This window comes from Myxocyprinus asiaticus, chromosome 37 (assembly GCF_019703515.2).
Source record: "Myxocyprinus asiaticus isolate MX2 ecotype Aquarium Trade chromosome 37, UBuf_Myxa_2, whole genome shotgun sequence".
Taxonomy (NCBI): Eukaryota; Metazoa; Chordata; class Actinopteri; order Cypriniformes; family Catostomidae; genus Myxocyprinus; species Myxocyprinus asiaticus.
The window spans coordinates 40,673,190-40,693,633 of NC_059380.1; the positions used below are offsets into that span (position 1 = coordinate 40,673,190).

Consider the following 20,444-nt stretch of genomic DNA (forward strand, 5'->3'; position numbering starts at 1 on the left):
ACTAACAGTGTAGTATTTTGATAAATAAACATTTACCAAGATGAATAAATTCTTTAACAAATATCGTGCATTGTTAGTTCATGATACCTAATGCTAGGGGTGGGCGATATACAGGTAGACATGATAAACAGGTAGAAATTTGACAACTGGTATACATTTTGAATTAAAATCACCATCGCGTGGCAAGAAATGTGCACCTCATTCTATTCACGTTGCACGTACGTGGTACACATTCTGCTGGAGAAATGGAGGAGGAAGGCGGAGCGACTTCACTTGAGACTTTAAAAAGACATGGACAGGGTTTTTCAGACACTGAAAATGTTTCGCCGGCCGCCCAAGCGAAATTTTGGGCTACCGAAGCAAATTCAATGACATTGATCTCGCGTTCTAAATAGGCTTCTAATTTGTTTCCAAGATTGTCATGCGCGCTGTCTCAGGAGCAAACAAGTGCAGGCTTCCCGTTTGTGGTCCAGAGACAGGAGAGCACATAGCGGGTATCACTCGCTCTACTCAGTCCAGTTCACAAACCATTTGAATTCTGAGTTTTTTACCTTAAAGTGCTAAGGAGAAAGTCAAACATCTCAAATGGCTAGACAGCCCAACATTCTAACCAACACTGATGAAGAAAACAGCTAAAACAATGTGTCATGCTCCAATAATTATGTCATGCAAGTTTTTTTTAAACTACACATCATCCCCCTTTCGAAAATTTAGTTCGAATGATGTTAGATATTAGGAAACAAACTGGCCATGTTTGCATTCAGATATTCATGTATTCTCTATATAGACTGTTCCTTTGTTGCATTGCTTTAAGATTATGTCAAATTTCTTAAGGAAAGTTTATAATAATAATAATCAACAACATCAGACTGAAATGTGGCATAATGTGAAATTCAGCCCTACGGTAAGATGTTTTTTTTTTTTTTACTTTGGCTATGTTTGTCAAGTTCCGTCAAGTTCCAAATGAAGAAAACATTTATATATAAAGTAGCTTTCATTGATATTTTATTAATTATATATATTTATATAAGTATTTAATTCACTAACTGGATTATTCAAAAATAGGCATTGCAATATGGTTATTTAATATATAACCAATTTTTATTTATTTAATTTTTTTGGTTGAAAAATGTAATTATATTGTGATGTATATTGTTATCATGATATAAAATTACTCATATCGTGATAAATCGCCCACCTCTACCTAATGCATTTACTAATGTTAACAAGTATAGCCGTAGTGTGAAGTGTTACCATTTTTTCTAAAGACCGTTTACTCAACTGGTTATTCAAACAACCCACTGACTAGACGATTTTGAAAATATATAGTATATGCACATCCTTAATGTTTTTTTGTTTTTTTTACTCTTAACATTTTTTTTCCTATTTTTATTCCAACATCGTTTTATTCTGTTTGCAGCATATTTAAAAAATGCTTTTTATTGTGTTGTTGAAGCTACTCTTGTTTAACACTAAATGAACAGTCATGTTTGTCATTTACTCTTGCAGTTCTTTCCTAATGGAAATGCCTTCACTACGGGCTCAGACGATGCCACCTGCCGGTTGTTTGACCTGCGTGCAGACCAGGAGCTGATGATGTATTCTCATGACAACATTATCTGTGGCATCACCTCTGTGGCCTTCTCCAAGAGCGGACGCCTCCTGCTGGCCGGATACGACGACTTCAACTGCAACGTCTGGGACACTTTAAAAGGAGAGCGCGTAGGTGAGAGAAAAATACTTAACACTGCTGTTCAGCGCTCTTTGAAGATGTTTATGTCATCATCTTATAAAGAACATTTTTTTTTTTCTATTTTCATCTTGACCATACAAGAATTGTGTGGAATGGCAGGAAATTCAACCTAAAATGTTTTTATATATGACAACCATGTAATGACTTTTTTATAATTTTTTTATTTCCCTGATAATTCCATTGAGGTATGCCATTCCATTTGTGTATGTACTATTCTTATTGTCTTGATAAAGCTGATGTACTTTGTCAAAATGTCGGAGATTTGCATTTGGAATTGTCCATCAATGTTTTTAAAATTCGGTAAATGATGGAAAGGTTTCAGATAATGAAGTTTGTTAATGTGTGGGACCCTCTCTCTCTGTGCAGGTGTTTTGGCTGGTCATGATAACAGGGTGAGTTGTTTAGGGGTGACTGATGATGGAATGGCTGTAGCCACAGGATCATGGGACAGTTTTCTTCGCATCTGGAACTGAGAGTGCTCTTAAAATCTCCAGGTGCCGTCTCTCTGTCTTTCCACAGCAGTTCAACTGTATTCAAGTTATTAGTCAGTACAAATTTCAATCGTGTGGGAGAGCCAATCGTCATAATTGGCCTCAGGAATCATAAGAAGTGTCATTGTGTAAAATGTAAATATACATGTACCATGATATGGTATATATGTACAGCATTATGTGTATGTATGTATATACCATATAGTATATACATACATAGTGTTCATGTATATATTTTTCTAGTTGCTCATTTGCCCATGACTTTTTTTTTTTTATCTTTCATTTTCTTGGATTTTGTACTTTATTTTGTGTAAATAGAAAACAACGCTAAACATGACATAACGTTTATCAAACAGAAGTGTGTGCATTACACAAAGTTGGAATGGTATCAAAAGTGTAAAACATGTCATGAGTCTTTATGCAGAAAACCTCAGTACATGCGGTCTAGACATTTACTTTTATTTAATCCACTAAATCATTCATCATTTATGGGTGTTTGCAAATAAGTTTTTTTCATGGCCTTTAGATTGTATGTTAAATTGAAGCATTATGACACCTTTACTGAATGGTAAATAAAACAATCTATATGCCCTCAAATTTTAGCCTTAATTACTAGTGATCAAAGTAGATTAATCCTAATAATAGATTCTTACTCCTGGTGCTTACAAACGAAAATATGTGCTTTTAAATAATTGATAACACTTTTTTTTTATATGTATTTTTTTTAATTTTTATTATTATTCATAAATGCCCCCCTCCCCCCTTATAAATTTGAAGTGTTGCAGTATACAGTATGATAAATTTAATGAAAACCCATTTAAAATAAAAAATAAGTGATTTATATTTTGAACAAAGAAAATTAATCGAATTTTAGGACTTTATTTCTTTACTTTTTTTTTTTTTTTTGCATTGTAACATTTTCATGACGATTAAGCACATTTTCCCTTAAAATTCTCATTAACATAATACATCTGAATGTTTAATTATATAAATTTGTTTTCTTGTAATACCCCTTATTCACAATGGTGATTCTCCATTATTTTCTGATTTATGTAATGCAGTTTTTTTTCTATCAATAAAATCATCATAAAAAGCAGTACAGCAAAAACTACTATAATGTATATGTATTTTACAATTTAAATAATGTTTAATTGTGGTTTTTCGCAGTAATGAGCATTGGTAGAGATGTGCTTAATTGTCATGAAATAATGTTACAATGCAAAATGAACAATTGTTCTGAAAATAGTTTTTTTTTTTTTTTTAAGTGAAACATTTATTTATTTTGATTTTGGGGTGTTAAGTGACTCTGACATGTTCTTGAGAGGTTTTTTTAAGATTGTCCCATGATAAAACATCTTTGTTTCAGCATATAAATGTGAGCAGACAGGTGGACATGAATTACACTACCTGCTCAGGATGATTTACCTGCTCCCTGAATCACTGCATTTGATCAAATTAGATTTGTAACATGAATTAAAAAAAAACATGATCAGAGATAAAGCCATTTACCCACTTTCGCCATATTTATAAGTGCCAGAGTCCTGACTGTATGTCTCTGTATTTCTTGTGCACTTCAGTTTGTCAAAAATTATATTGTTAACTCTCTTAACACCTCATAACTGTGAAATAGCATTTAAGAACTTTTTCAGAAGTTTGTTAATTTAAAAAAATATATACACACAGTTGAAGTCACAAGTTTACGTACACCTTAGCCAAATACATTTTTTTAAATTACATTTAATCGTAGAAAACATTCCCTGTCTTAGGTCAGTTAGGATCACTACTTTATTTTATGAATGTGAAATGTCAGAATAATAGTAGAGAGAATGATTTATTTCAGCTTTTATTTCTTTCATCATATTCCCAGTGGGTCAGAAGTTTACATACACTTTGTTAGTATTTGGTAGTATTGCCTTTAAATTGTTTAACTTGGGTCAAATGTTTTGTGTATCTTTCCACAAGCTTCTCACAATAAGTTGCTGGAATTTTGTCCCATTCCTCCAGACAGAACTGGTGTAACTGAGTCAGGTTTGTAGGCCTCCTTGCTCACACACGCTTTTTCAGTTCTGCCCACAAATTTTCTATCAGATTGAGGTCAGGGCTTTGTGATGGCCACTCCAATAGCTTGACTTTGTTGTCCTTAAGCCATTTTGCCACAACTTTGGAGGTATGCTTGGGATCATTGTCCATTTGGAAGACCCATTTGCGACCGAGCTTTAACTTCCTGGCTGATGTCTTGAGATGTTGCTTCAATATATCCACATAATTTTCCTTCCTCGTGATGCCATCTATTTTGTGAAGTGCACCAGTCCCTCCTGCAGCAAAGCACCCCTACAACATGATGCTGCCACCCCCATGCTTCACGGTTGGGATGTTGTTCTTCGGCTTGCAAGCCTCACCCTTTTTCCTCCAAACATAACGATGGTCATTATGGCCAAACAGTTCAATTTTTGTTTCATCAGACCAGAGGACATTTCTCCAAAATGTAAGACTGTCCCCATGTGCACTTGCAAACTGTAGTCTGGCTTTTTCATGGCAGTTTTGCAGCAGTGGCTTCTTCTTGCTGAGCAGCCTTTCAGGTTATGCCGATATAGGACTCGTTTTGCTGTGGATATAGATACTTGTCTGCCTGTTTCCTCCAGCATCTTCACAAGGTCCTTTGCTGCTGTTCTGGGATTGATTTTCACTTTTCACACCAGCATACATTCATCTCTAGGAGACAGAATACATCTCCTTCCTGAGCAGTATGATGGCTGCGTGGTCCCATGGTGTTTATACTTGCATACTTCTGTGTATAAATGTTTGTACAGATGAACGTGGTACCTTCAGGCATTTGGAAATTGCTTCCAAGTATGAACCAGTCTTGTGGAGGTACACAATTTTTTTTTTTCTGAGGTCTTGTCTGATTTCTTTTGATTTTCCCATGATGTCAAGCAAACAGTCACTGAGTTTGAAGGTAGGCCTTAAAATATATCTACAATTAGCCTATCAGAAGCTAATGGTTAGGGTTAGCCTATCAGAAGGTAATTGGCTAATTGACTAAAGGCTTGACATAATTTTCTGGAATTTTCCAAGCTGCTTAAAGGCACAGTTAATTTAGTGTATGTAAACTTCTGACCCACTGAAATTGTGATGTAGTCAATTAAAAGTGAAACAATCTGTCTGTAAACAATTGTTGGAAAAATTACTCATGTCATGCACAAAGTAGATGTCCTAAACAACTTGCCAAAACTGTAGTTTGCTAATATGAAATCTGTGGAGTAGTTAAAAAGTGAGTTTTAATGACTTATACCTAAGTGTATATAAACTTCTGACTTACTGTATAAAAAGGGATCAGCTTGAAAATATGTTGTGGTATTAATAAGAAGTGTATTTTTTGTTTTGAGTCCTTTTACAGTATGAAGATGCTTATTTAGTATAAATAAACACCTTATTTACCTTTCTAGAATTAGTCAACACACCATAGAGGAATTTTTGCTTTGTTTTAAGATATTAGTTGACTGTGAAAAGAGATGTCATTAGTAGCAATGTCTCCTTGAAAATTCAACAATTTGCACAGGAAGATTGTCTGCTGGTATTGTAACTAGTATTGGTTAAAAGTATTGCTTGAGAATTCATTCAGATTTCTGTTTATGGTATTGTGGTTGACTGTAGAGGTTGACAGATTGCCAATCAGTGATTTATGTTTGTGGATGTTTTATAATGAACAAGTTTAAAATTTGAGTGGTTGGTTTCAGATCAGCTGAAATGGGCAGTTTTAACATCTTGCCATCACAATTGTGGTTTTGATTCTCCATTGGCTGAAATGTTGGAGCAAAAGTCTTTCAGTGCTTTGTCGATTTTAAAACAAGTTGTTTGAGACATTATTTCCATACCTGCTACAGGCCAAACCACTCAAAACTGAGCAACAAAAAAGCATTTTAGTATTACCAGTTAGAAGCCCAGTGCTTAAAGTGTTTATAAGTAATAGGCTTTTGGCTCATTTGTATCTAACATAATGTTATTTTTATTTTTGAGCCAATGAAACCAGGAGTGTGGTGCCTTGTGTACTTTCACTGTGCCATATTTGCAATTAATCAATTTAATAACTTTTTGTTTCAACTTTTTTGGTATTTGTAAAGTAACATGGTGATAATGTTGCTATACACTGATAATGTAACCAATAAAACAAAGACTTTTAACCAAATCTAAAGACTGATGTGGTGTTTTTTTGTGCCTCTTAAACTTATGCAATTATATTTACATATGTAGTACGTATTTGAGCTGTCTAAAAGGGATAGGCCTATATACACCTATCAACCACAACATTAAATATTGTGTAGGTCCCCCTCGTGCTGCCAAAACAGCGCTAACCCGCATCTCAGAATAGCATTCTGAGATGATATACTTCTCACCACAATTGTACAGATTGGTTGCCCAGAGATGCCCAAACTAGGGCCCACAGGCCAAAGTTGGCCCTTGATGACCTTTGATTTGGCCCGCCTTGACATGTATGACAAGATTGGGGAAAAAATGCTATTGCGGAGTAATGTTTTTTTTGTATAATGAAATTATAAAGGAGGGGAACTAGGGTAACTTTAATATTTTAATATAATACCATTTGCAGAGCCTGAAATTCGTTGAGGGATTGCGGGTATTGCACATCATTTTAATAATTGCCAAAATTTCCACGTTCATAATGCATAATGCTTTAATCACTTTAAAGTGCAGCTGCGAATTAGTAAACCATATAGATAGAGATGAATAAATCAAATCAATAAACTTGTTTTTGTATCAAACTGTAATTCCAGAAGCTGTGCGTGTAAATCTGCTCTATCTCTCCCTCTCTCTCTCTCTCGTGCAGCTGTCAGCAACATTTTTGCCATTTCTGCCTTTCTTGCAAATGTGCTGCATTATACATTTGCAAGAAAGGCAGAAATGGCACAAATGCTTTGTATAATGTACCAGCTGCATTATGAAGAGAGAAACTTAAACACCTGTTACATCTCTCATTTCAATCTCTAGTTCCATCCAGGGTCGGAAATTAACGGCGGCTCTGGGCAAAAAAATTTCCCCTGCAATCTGATATAGTTCCAAATACACACATCACGATCTTCATTTGAATTTTCGCTGAACATTATTTGTTTCGTGCCGTCCTTGTGCAGATGTTGCCGAGTCAGTGGCGGATGCTCGTGCCATAAACGCACAGACGGGCACTCCGCTTCTCACATTCCGCATCGGTTCGGTGTCATGCTCCTGCGCTAAAAATACCAAATGCTACAATGTAGTTAATAATAATATGAACAAAAATACTATCTGGATGTGTTAAATAGCCTTGGTGTTAAATAAAACGTTATTAATGATACAATAATTTTACTGGGCTTCAAAGACATTAGTCATTAATCTTACAGTTCATACAAAATTTTTGTTTAAACACTGACCCTTAACACTTACTTAGTATAGTGCAAGTCATGGTATAAAATTATTAAACTAATTAATATTGGCATTATATTCATGATGTTAGTCAGAGGGGAGCTGGCCCCCACAGTGAGCCTGGTTTCTCCCAAGGTTATTTTTCTCCATCAACCAACATCTTACGGAGTTTTGTGTTCCTTGCCACAGTTGCTTCGGCTTGCTCACAGGGGTTATAAATATAATAATTATTAATAAATTTACAGTCATATTAAATCAAAATACACAATGATTAATCTAAGACATTATAGATATTACAGTTTCATTTTCTGTTAATGCATGATCTTCTGTAAAGCTGCTTTGAAACGATGTGTGTCGTGAAAAGTGCTATACAAATAAAAATGACTTTACAGAACATTAACCAGTTAAGTCATACTTTTGGTGTATGAATCATATCTCTGACTACTGTTCATAGTTTTATTAAATTGGCTTGGCGTTGCTAAGGTTTTTTTTTTAAAAGCTCCTCTTTCCAAATCTGGAGAAACGCTGCCATCTACACTCTGTGTCGGTGTATTTGTTTTGTAGACTTTTAATTTCATAGCCAAAATATTTGGAAATATGTGAATGAGAAAAAAAATTATATTAATTTCAGTAACAATGCACATTATGCAATGTAGAGATCATGCAATTTTGTAATTATTGAAACATGCCCTTTTAAAATTTAATTGTTTAAAGTATTTGACATGCCACAATCATGCCACGGTCCAAATCACTGAGATCACATTTTTTCCCCATTCTGATGGTTGATGTGAACATTAACTGAAGCTCCTGACCTGTATCGGCATGATTTTATACACTGCACTGCTGCCACACGATTGGCTGATTAGATAATCGCATGGATGATTGTTGGTGCCAGATGGGCTGGTTTGAGTATTTCTGTAACTGCTGATCTCCTGGGATTTTCACACACAACAGTCTCTAGAATTTACTCCGAATGGAGCCAAAAACAAAAAACATCCAGTGAGCGACAGTTCTGTGGATGGAAACACCTTGTTGATGAGAGAGGTCAACAGAGAATGGCCAGACTGGTTTGAACTGACAAAGTCTACGGTAACTCAGATAACCGCTCTGTACAATTGTGATGAGAAGAATATAATATCAGAATGCTATTCTGAGATGCGGGTTGGTGCTGTTTTGGCGGCACGAGGTGCTTTTAATGTTGTGGCTGATCGGTGTATGTTTATATATACAGCTCTGGAAAAAATTAACAGACCACTGCAAAATTATCAGTTTCTCTGGATTTACAATTTATAGGCATGTGTTTGAGTAAAATGAACATATTTGTTTTATTCTATAAAGTACTGACAACATTTCTCCCAAATTCCAAATAAAAATATTCACATTTAGAGCATTTATTTGCAGAAAATGTCAATTGGTCAAAATAACACAAAAGATGCCGTGTTTTCAGACCTCGAATAATGCAAAGAAAACAAGTTCATATTAATTTATTAAACAACACAATACTAATGTTTTAACTTGGGAAGAGTTCAGAAATCAATATTTGGTGGAATGTCCCTGATTTTCAATCATAGCTTTCATGCATCTTGGCATACTCTCTACCAGTCTTTCACATTGCTGTTGGGTGACTTTATGCCACTCCTGGTGCAAAAATCCAAGCATCTCAGCTTTGTTTGATGGCTTGTGTCCATCCATCTTCCTCTTGATCACAGAGATTTTCAATGGGGTTCAGATCTGGAGATTGGGCTGGCCATGACAGGGTCTTGATCCGGTGGTCCTCCATCCACACCTTGATTGACCTGGCTGTGTGGCATGGAGCATTGTCCTGCTGGAAAAAACAATCCTCAGAGTTGGGGAATATTGTCAGAGCAGAAGGAAGCAAGTTTTCTTCCAGGATAACCTTGTATGTGGCTTGATTCATGCGTCCTTCACAAAGACAAATCTGCCCAATTCCAGCCTTGCTGAAGCACCCCCAGATCATCACGATCCTCCACCTGGTCATCTAATGGTTAGATGGAGATCTGGAGAGGCCCTTAAGCCACAGTGTCTCGAATCCACTGTGCAATTTGGTGGAGGATTGGTGATGATCTGGGGGTTCAATTCATTGAAATTCTACCAATAAATGTTTTTTTTTAAATTAGGCTTTGTAATGAAAAGTCAAATGTACAAAATCTGATCAGTGTTCACGGATAACATCACGCCCTTGATGAAGCCAAGCATCTGTGTGGACTCAGAATCAGAGCTGAGGATGCAGATACTGAGAGCTGAAATCCTCCAACTGCTTTTCCAGATCGGTGGCTTTATGTCTGTAAATAACAATCACCATCAAATGTTACAAACATCTCAAAAATAGTTCATAATTGGATGAAATAACCCTAACCTTGTCTGAATAGGGTAGGTTGTCTGAATGGACCCTAACCCACAAACTTAAAACTGTCTCAAAAATGGCATCTCATTGCATGAGACACTGAAAATAAAGCATTGTGCGACAAAATCACCAAAAACGTCCATCTTACATGGGTACATACACAAACAATTTAAAGAGATGTAATTTAACTGCTACAGCTGATAATATGTTTACCGTGATTGACGGCTGAAATACTGTGTGAAAATCCTTGAGCTGACCTGAGCACTTTAGATCGGCTCTGTACAGTTTCCAGCTGTGGGATCTTGGCGGTAAGGCGCTGAATGTCGTTCTCTAAGTCCTTCTGTGTGATGTCAACCTGTTGACAGAGTCGAGTGAATGTGCTGTCGATCTCCCTGTAAGATGAGAGAATTTCACCCCAAAATTAAAATTCTTGTTTTGTGTAATTTAAGAGTTTAACAGCCCTGTTCACTTTCATTATATGGAATAGCCCGGGCAGAATCTTGTTTAAAAATTCTCTGTTTTGTGTTCCACGGAAGAAGGAAAAATTACACCAGTTTAGCAAATGATGAATGATGAATTCTTTCCCACCAATTAAACGAACAAAACTCTGATATCAAACGGATTTGGGGCCGAAGAGCTATTATGAAAACCCCCATAAACTCTTACTGCTGGACTTAACGGCTGCAGTTTGCACTGGTGAAACTGTTGTTCAGCTGAAGCTTCTCAGTGGCGTAATCCACAAACTGTCTCTTCAGGGCTCTTTCCTTGGCCTTGGTGGTCCAGGTGAGTCTTTCATACAGGTGCAGCATTCCATACAGACTCATGGAGAGAGCGATCAGATGCCAGCCTACTTTTAAACGCACCTTAACACAGATAAGAATATCAACTTGAATGTGTGGATGTGTTTCACTACTAACAATCTCATCTTTCAAAATACCATCAATTTCTCACTTTAAGAATCTTAATGCATTATGATTTAGACAGTCATGTATGGACAGATTTCAGCCAGCTCTTGCCATTTTTTAGGGCAATATGCGTCAAACGGTCCATGTGTGTTCCAACTGAGATTAGAAAAGGATTCTGTACAGAGGAAATTTTGTGGTATTTCTCACCGCTCCTCCAGCGATGATCACGCCTATAGATGTGCAGGACATGACAGGCCACGATGTTTACCATGGACATCATGGGTTCTTCCTGTGTCGAGAAACAGAACAATGATCTCTACACACACTACTGGTCAAATGTTTTGAAACACTCATTCTTTATTATAAATTTTTTTTTTTTTTTCACATTTTCGAATAATAGTAAAGTCATCAAAACTATGGAATAACATAAATGGAACTATGGGAATTATGTTGTGACTAAACAAAATCCAAAATAAATCAAAACCGTGTTATATTTTAGCATCTTCAAAGTAGTCACCCTTTGTCTAGAATTTGCAGACATGTACTCTTGACATTTTCTCAACCAACTTCTTGAGGTATCACCCTGGGATGATTTTAAACAGTATTGAAGGAGTTCCCATCTATGTGGGCACTTATTGGCTGCTTTTCTTTATTTTATTTGGTCCAAGTCATCAATTTCAAAAACTTTTAGTTTTTAAATAAATTTTAGATTTATAATGAAATAAATTAATATGGTGGCACAATTATATTTTTGTCTACAAAACTTATTTCAAACATTTAAGCATACGCCTTCAGATCAAAAGATTTTCAAGATCATGAGAAACACTTCAGTCAAGTGTTTCAAAACTTTTGATCGGTGGTATATACTTTCACAGCAAAAGCTTTTTAAGGAAACATGTTAAGTGGACAGTTAATTGAATGTGATCAAACGTACTTCGTAAAGTCCTAGTACTTTTAAAGAAACCTTGTGCATTGAGATATAGAATTTCCCAGCCCCGTTTTCAAATTCCCAGTGCATTTTAGAGCTTCAGCGTTCAACTTTTATATCATCGTAAATTTTTATGAAAGAATTTTCCTTAATTTGCCCCGTTAAACAGTTTCCTATTTCTGTCTTTAAAGGTTTATAATTACTGTTAATAAATAATTCTCCTATGGGAACAAATTAATGAGATTTTTACCTCAGCAAACAGACTCTTGCGGTTCTCCACAGCGGCAATGTTGATTTGATCCATGATGTCTTTGACACATTCAGTGATCTGCTTTGCTCTGATCATATGCTGCTCAAACTTTGCTGAATGTGAGATAAACTCCCACGAGGTCATGCGCGCACACACACACACACGCTACAGTGACAGGAGCAGTCATGGCCGACTTTAAAGTGTTACAGATTCAGATGTGCTGCATACTTGAAACGAAGAATTTGAAAACTGCAGCATATCTAAACCATAAACGTCAGCAACTCTCCAATTCATCTCACAGTATCATGAGCTTAAAACAAACAGAATTAAAAATAAGACAAGTAAATCAATGAACACAAAAGGCAGGGAAACATAAAAACAAATAGCCTATGTGAGACATTTCTTCACAGCAATAAATCATTTTCTTAATGAATATCTCCCCTCCCCCTGCAAAACTAAATGAACATCCTTAAGACAAGATAAATTTACAATACCTGATAAGCAAATATTAATTGGATACTATGGCTTGTTTTTTAGAAAATGTTTCCTGAATATAAGTGTATGTTCAAGTAAAAATATCTGCTTGTTTTGTGCAACAAAACAAAATAGACATATATAATATACAAATTTTCTTAAAGTATCCAGCGGACTTTTGCTTCGTTATGGATGTTTAGATGTTTCACTGGAAAACAAGACAAAAATCCTCATTTAGAATTATTATTATTTATTTATTTTTTTGCAGTATATATAAAGTCTATGAACAAAAAAGCATTTATTAAATACAAAAAACGTGATAACTCCATCCATTCTGAACGAACAGAAAGAAGAGGGTGAAACTAATGTCCTCGCTTTAGTAAACACTTTAGCCATGATGACATAGATTGAAGAATTCATTTGCACAGACGCACAGAGCTGAGATATTTTTTCTAAAAAAAAAATCTTCATTTGTGTTCAGCAGAAGAAAGTCATACACATCTGGGATGGCATGAGGGTGAATAAATGATGAGAGAATTTACATTTTTAGGTGAACTATCCCTTTATAAAACATATATATTTAATCATAATAATTAAGTGTGCGGCCCTCGAGGGTACAGGTATCCAGCTTTGCGGCCCCTGACCGAAGTGGAGTAGCCCTGCTGTACATTATCTGTTTCTCAGAAGATTATTATTTTTCATCAGTCTCCAGACAGTTGTATCAGTTTTCCTGAATTGCGATTACCTGTGCACAGATAAGTCTGTTTTCACCCACTGCTTAATGTAAACAGAGTTAATGATCCAAACCAGTTCTCATTTTCTAACCTCTTACCTTACAGATGAATTAAAGATTACTGACATGCTGTAAAAATGCAATTAAATAATCAGAAAAGATGGAGGATTTTTTTTTTTTTTGTAGATTATGGATGTCTTAGGCTTTCACTAATAACAATTTAAATTGGTTTAAAAATATATAGGCTTTTTTGTTCCTTAAAAACATTTCTGTAATAAAAAAAAACCGCAACAGGTAAAAAGGGATCCCACTGAATCTGAAGCTTGGCTCAAACGTTCTCTCAAAGTCCTGGAACTCCTTCAGTCTCTCCTGAAACCCATCAACGAGAGCGCCACCTGTGAACACACACGGTTTTAGCAAAGCATTTTTTGAACGTACCTTCTTGGATCTTCTCGCACGTTATGTGATGTTCACACTGACAGTGATGTGCAGGTTAAAAGGGACCAGAAGTAATTCATTTTCAAGAGTTGGTGATTTAAGGCGACAGTGATCGAAGCATAGTGGGCATGTCCAGTTATGTGACACATTTTTTGAGTTTAACTTTACGCAAATGAGCGTGACGCAATGTAGTGACTAGGAGTGAAAACACTGGGCTGCATGTGATGCTTCTCTTGTGATATAATAGACTCGAGAGTCAGCAAGATTCCCCTGTTCTAATTATGATCATATAAAATGTGTGGAAATCCATATAAGAAAATGTCCAGAAAATATCACGCATTTAGCAAGAAAACTGAATCGGTGTCAAAATAGAATTACATCTTATCTTAACCAGCAAAAAATCCCATTTGTGTTCAGATTTTCAAAATGCTGGCTATGGCCTGTTGTGCGGCCGACCAATAACATTACAGCGACCAGCAATAGAAACGGCAACTAAAACCAACAGTACAGCCACCTGATGACCTCCAGAGATTAAATCACTGTGTGAACGGCCCTTTGGGACAGTGTGCATATTCAGTTTCTGTGACATCATCTATGATTAGTACATTCCGAATACTTCAACCAATCACAGACTGTTTGAAAATGTTTGCGGTGGAAATAAGGTTTTCAGATTTTTGTTTTAGTCGATTTGACTATTATTTTGTCACAGTTCAGTACATAGAGGTTACCTCTGTCAATTCAGGGAGCTCCAGGTTAAACTGACATTTCAGGAGCATTACTGTGACTGTCATATAAGGCTTTTATTTATACAGCTGCTGTTTTGGCAGCCAGATTATCATGCCAAAGGTGACTCGTCTGTCACTAAACCTGCATACACACACACACATAGTAGCTGGCACTGCCATGTGAACCCTGGCATGACCATGCTCTTACCAGTCTCTGGTATACCCTGCACCCACTGCATCCACGAGTTCAGCACCTCCTTCGCCGACACAAAGAAAATGTGGTTGGTTGAACCTTCAGCTCCTCCACCAGAAATTTCACACACCTGTCTTTGTGCTGCTTACACACCTGAAACCATTAAACCAAACTTGTAATCAATGACATCTCATAGCAATTTTAGTGGCATAAGGACGAGATGTTCCACCGTAGAGACCCAAATAAACTCAGGTCCTCCATGTATTCAGGCTCGGCAGCAGACGCGTCCCAGCAATTGTTCAGGATGAAGATGTTGGGCTTTGAGAGCCGTTCCTTCACTTTGTGGAAGAAATGCTTCTCCTTTAAGAAAGAACAAGGTTGAATTCACTAGAAGCCAATGATGGAAATACTGTTTTGTACACAAACACACACAAGTACGCAGCATAAAGACAACAAACCTAACTCTTCGAGGAGCAATAGATGATTTACAGAGTATGAAGAACAAGAACATGGAATAAGACACCGAACTCTAGGAACATTTGAATATTTGCAAGTGGTGTATTAGCAAATATAATATAATAATATACATAATAGCATACTGCTTACTGCATTCTGTGCAGTACATTCATTTTAAAATGTACAGTTTACTGTAAGCATTTATAAAAACAAGAGCACGGGAAACAGTATGCATCAATAATGACCTCACTAAATTGCATTTTTAATTCAACAACTGGAATAAACATGGTTATTTTGCATTAGTTAAATTTTGTATAAAAATACTGTGATGAGGAGGGAGGCCTGGCCGGGCCGTGATGACGTACACTTGGCGCTGAGTTGATTAATCAGCAGGAGAGAGATGGGGGGGTGGAGACGCCAGTTTGAGAGAGAGAGAGATGCACGAAGCTGTGTGTGTGCGTCTTTTTTATTTTGCAGTTTATGTTATGTTTGAGTTCGGTTTGTTATTAAAGTTTTACGTTGATGTTTCAGCTGGTTCCCGCCTCCTCCTCGTCCATCTTAAGAACCTTGTTACACTGGTGCCGAAACCCGGGAAGGAGGAGGGATGTGCTGTCGTGGAGTCCTCGCCGCTGCCATCCGCCAGGGGACGGAGGAGTCACTGCCATCTGCCGGGAGACGGATGACCCGCTGCCACCCCTCAGGAAGCGGAGGAGCCATTGCCGTCCACCAGGGGAGGAGCGGTTGTCATCCGCCAGGGGGCGGAGGTGTGGCTGAGGTCCAGGCGACAGCGTGTCCGGGGACCGGCGAGCCATTTTTCTCTCTCTCTTGTTCTGCCTCTCCCGCTCGCTCTTTCTCTCACCCCTCGACCTCCCCTCATCTCTCTTAAGTTTCCCAGGAAGCGGGGAAGGCCAGCCGGAGGAAGGACGGCCTAAAGGGTAACACCTCCCCTCCAGGAAGGGAGAGGGGGAGTAAGTCAGGCCAGAGGTCTCCCTGGCCTGAATCTAGTGGTGGAGGACTGTGACGAGGAGGGGGGCGTGGCCGGGCCGTGATGACACACGCCTGACGCTGATTTGACTAATCAGCAGGAGAGAGATAACGAGGGCCGGAGATGCCAGTTCGAGAGAGAGAGAGACACACGAAGCTGTGTGTGTGCATCATTTTTTATTTTGCAGTTTACGTTATGTTTGAGTTCAATGTATAAGTTTTAAGTTGACTGATTAGCTGGTTCCCGCCTCCTCCTTGCCCATCTTAAGAACCTCATTACACTTACACCCCTAAACCTCACTCTCATACGGGTTTCGGCACCAGTGTAACAATTCAACGATGGCAAAGGAGGAAGCTGGGGCCGGCTTGACAAACACATAAACATTTATTATACAACTTAAACATAACATAAAACAACTTCACATGCTGCTTCACCGCAGACATGCTGAACACACGCAGCTTCATGCGTTTCACTTTCTCTCTCTCTCTCGAACTGGCATCTCTGGCCCCCTTATCTCTCTCCCGCTGATTAGTCAACTCAGCACCAGGCATGCGTAATCAAGGCCCGGCCACGCCCCCATCCTCTTCACAAATTTACATGTTACGTGTTCAGTCTATAGGCATGCCCGCGAGTACTTCAAAACAATGCGCGAGATATTCAAAACTACAGTGGTGGACTACAGGATTGTGTTTGTGCTGCTCAAGATTTTGAGTTTATTGATGCTTCTCCAGCAAAGTAATTGTAGTAATAAAGCAACCTCATCGTCCGTCCAGACAGAATTGCTCGATGCTTTCGCCATCTTCATTGTTTGTATTCATCACTCTGTGGAAGAATGCTTATGTGCGCAGGCGCGTAATGTTTCTTTACAAAGTGACATCGCCCACTACTGGCCTGGCATGGATAATACAGCGTTTTAGTCGTTTTGGTGGATCCGTGTGAACGGAGATCGTTTTGACCACGTTGTCGTCTGTACGCGAAACTTTTCAAAAATGCAAAGGAAAAACTTTTCGGTTTTAGTACATTGTTGTCGTGTAAACATACCCTAAGTTGTGATGTTAGGAGGTTGATTTCTATGATGTGTATGGCAAGGACGAGCGCAAGACAGAAAAGAAGCACTTAAGAAGATGAAATCCAAGGCATGATCGTATATAAGAAGTGGAGCAAAACAGTCAGGAAGATGCCAGCCACAATAGCCACATAACAACGATATCACGTTAGCCAGAACTCTGCCCAGTCCTACACCTAACAGTCGATCGAGAGGAAGGCAACCCAACCAGTCAAAGAACTGTTGACAGAGATGATTTAGAGAGTGGAGACTTGCCTAATACCCATGCCGAAAGAGGTGAATGACAGACAGAGAGAGGGCTTGCAACATACCGTTGAAATGGAGCAACAGTGCTGTCCAGTCTCCAACGGCAGGTGAATGCTGTTTTTCTCCAGTGAGCAGAGAGACTCCAGAAATAAGATATATAATCCATTTCCAAATGTATTATAAGTCCAGTAGATCATGATCAATAAGATGTTAACAAATCCAAGAGAAAACAAACACGCAAATCATATAGTCCAAATGTGAAGTGGCAGTCAGACGCGCACATCGTTCTCACACCGGAAACCGGAAAAAAAACTTGCCATAGCCCTAGTTCTTATTCATTTTCATTATATGGGAAAAAGTAGCCAGGACATTTTTTAAAACATCTCTTTTTGTGTTCCACGGGAGAAAGTCATACAGGTTTGGAACGGCATGAGAATGAGTTAATGATCACAGAAGGATTTTTTTAGTAAGCTATCCAATTATATACACATTAAAATGTTTTATTTTCAATGCCGACCGGCCAACCCAACTCACCGTGTTCATTAATGTAGATTCGGAGTTTGCCACCAGCACAAGCACATCAGCGTCTAGGCAAAACATGTCAATCCAGCTGCCCAGTTGTGTGGTGACATCAGTTCCAGGACTAAAAGCAGGAGAAAATCAGTGTCAAACTGTCGCTTTAAATCACTGAGCACGTTTACATGCACCGATAACGCTTAAGCCAACGCGTAAGGTCATAAAAGGCTTAAGAATAAACCAATTGATAAAAAAATTACACAAAAAATGACACACTTCACCTATAAGAAAGGGGAATCGAACATTCATTACGTACATTCTGAGAAAAGTTGTCATCAATACCTTGATACTTTTCTTCTCTTCTGAGCCCTCGGTCTTCAGATAAGCCTTGTCTTCATCTGTGCCCTCTACACTCAGGAAGCAGTTGGTCGTGTGACCGATGCCACTGGGCAGCACACGGTCATGCAGCATGGCATTGATAACTGTGCTCTTGCCATTGCTTGTTCTAGAAAAATAATAAAACAAGGACTTTAATTTTAACGTCAAATGCAGCATTTATTGATATGAAACTGAAAATGATCATACACAACTGCTGGTCAAATGTTCACAGAACTCACCTGCCGAAAAAGGCCACCTTCATATGTCCTCTTTAATGGTGGACAGTTTGTTTGTGTATGTTTCTATGTGGTCCAACTGGCTCCTGTTTGCAATATTCTCCAACGACTCATTCAGACAGGATTCTGTTGACACAAACACATAACCAAAACGTATGCAAATTCAACACTACAACACAAACTTAATTTCCCCTTTGCTAAGCTCAGCCATAAAAACGAAACCGACTAATCTGACTTTAGCAGGGTTGGGGAGTAACGGAATACATGTAACGGGATTACATATTTAAAATACAAAATATTAGTAACTGTATTCCACTACAGTTACAATTAAAATCATTGGTAATTAGAATAGTTACATTCAAAAAGTATTTAGATAACTGAAGAGATTACTTTGCATTTTACTGTCATTTGTTTCATTTAATATTTAGTCCTTTCAGATGGAAAACATTTATACATATAAATGATGTGATCCAAAGTGCATTTGAACAGCGGTGAAACACTTTCTTATGATGTGTTACATTCATACGAGCAGACAGAGAAGTAAGTTTGAAGTAAGTTTGGAGCAGAAGAAATAGAAATAAACCTTGTGTAAATTGTCAGCTTTACGCTAAGCTAAAATGCTATTTCTAGCCATTTTACATGCACATGTTACCAGACACGATCATATTTTTTATCAAGATATTCACGTTAGATCATAATTTCTTTTTTTCTAGTAAGACCTTTGATATTAGGGCAAAAATCATATTCTTGATAATAATTTTTGTATTGTTTTCCTGTAAAAATATCTGAAAATCCTTAAAACAAGATCAATTTGATTTATCTTGTTTTAGAAACAACACTGCATAAGATATTTAGGTTTTTCAGAGAATGTATTTTTAACCTGTATTTTGTCTTACTGTACTGGCAGAGTTTTTATAGTCAAAACAAGTGAAAAAATCTACTAGTGCTGAAGAAGTAATCCAAAGTATTTAGATTACATTACTGACCTTGAGTAATCTAACGGAATATGTTACAAATTACATTTTACAGCATGTATTCTGTAATCTGTAGTGGAATACATTTCAAAAGTAACCCTCACAACCCTGGACCTTAGCAACCTGTTTCTATTTGTGACATTATCAGACAAGCTTTGTACTTTTGCATAATTTAACAATTTCTTTAAATAAAAACAGCAGATAAAATTTCAGTGTATCTTTCACAAACTCTGTGCCCTCTTTGACATAATCTAAAAGCTGCTCAAAAACATCACCAATCTTCTTTTTGGCCAGCACAAAGTGCTTTAATGGAGAACGATCATCCTGGTCCATTTCCAACCCTGTATGGAGAATATTTCAAAAACATCAGTACTCACCAAAGTCAGGTGACTAAGACTTTACTGTGCAATTCATCTGTAAATTATATTTACTGATTCTTACCTTCAAACCCTTCTCATCAGAGCAGCCAAATCTCTGAACAAAGCAAATAATAAAACAATTATTTTACATATATTAATCTGGAAAGTCCCCTTACTAACAAATGGACATGTCATTTTATCACATTTCTATCGGACACAACACAGACACATGGTATGACAACAGTACTGTTTTGTAAGGGTTATGCAAATCTCTTACAGTAATACAAAACTGAAAGTACTTCAGATTGATGATTCATTTAACATAACACACAAAATTCTGACACACAAAACCATTATAACAGTCACTAAAATCTGGTGATATTATTGTTCACCCTTTAAATGGCAATATTACAGTACAACTACTACTAAATATGAAAACCTTCTATTGAAGAGCTAAATTACTGTATACACAAACTCTACACTATTAAATAGACGTACAATCACACAATTTTATACTCAAAATTAAAATTAATGATTAGAAAGCGCATTATAATAGATATT

The 20,444-nt window shown here is 37.3% G+C and overlaps 2 protein-coding genes across 2 annotated transcripts in view; one reads left to right on the plus strand and one right to left on the minus strand.

Annotated features, from left to right (window-relative positions):
• gnb4b (guanine nucleotide binding protein (G protein), beta polypeptide 4b) overlaps positions 1-6,430 on the plus strand; it is a 29,114-nt gene extending 22,684 nt beyond the window's left edge. The window contains exons 9-10 of the mRNA XM_051675955.1: positions 1,510-1,726; positions 2,120-6,430. Of these exons, the coding sequence (XP_051531915.1) occupies positions 1,510-1,726; positions 2,120-2,226 (324 nt within the window). The 3' untranslated portion in view covers positions 2,227-6,430. The remainder of the gene's footprint in view (positions 1-1,509; positions 1,727-2,119) is intronic.
• A 2,749-nt stretch (positions 6,431-9,179) lies between these two features.
• Positions 9,180-20,025, minus strand: mfn1b (mitofusin 1b). The gene is given in 16 exon segments (XM_051676063.1): positions 9,180-9,959; positions 10,279-10,413; positions 10,688-10,884; positions 11,134-11,179; positions 11,181-11,215; positions 12,105-12,237; positions 13,640-13,706; positions 14,683-14,763; positions 14,766-14,820; positions 14,920-15,027; positions 17,955-18,063; positions 18,178-18,441; positions 18,554-18,581; positions 18,584-18,673; positions 19,740-19,865; positions 19,966-20,025. Coding segments are annotated over 15 exon segments (1,536 nt in total). The 5' UTR covers positions 19,858-19,865; positions 19,966-20,025; the 3' UTR covers positions 9,180-9,889.
• Between the last annotated feature and the right edge of the window lie 419 nt (positions 20,026-20,444).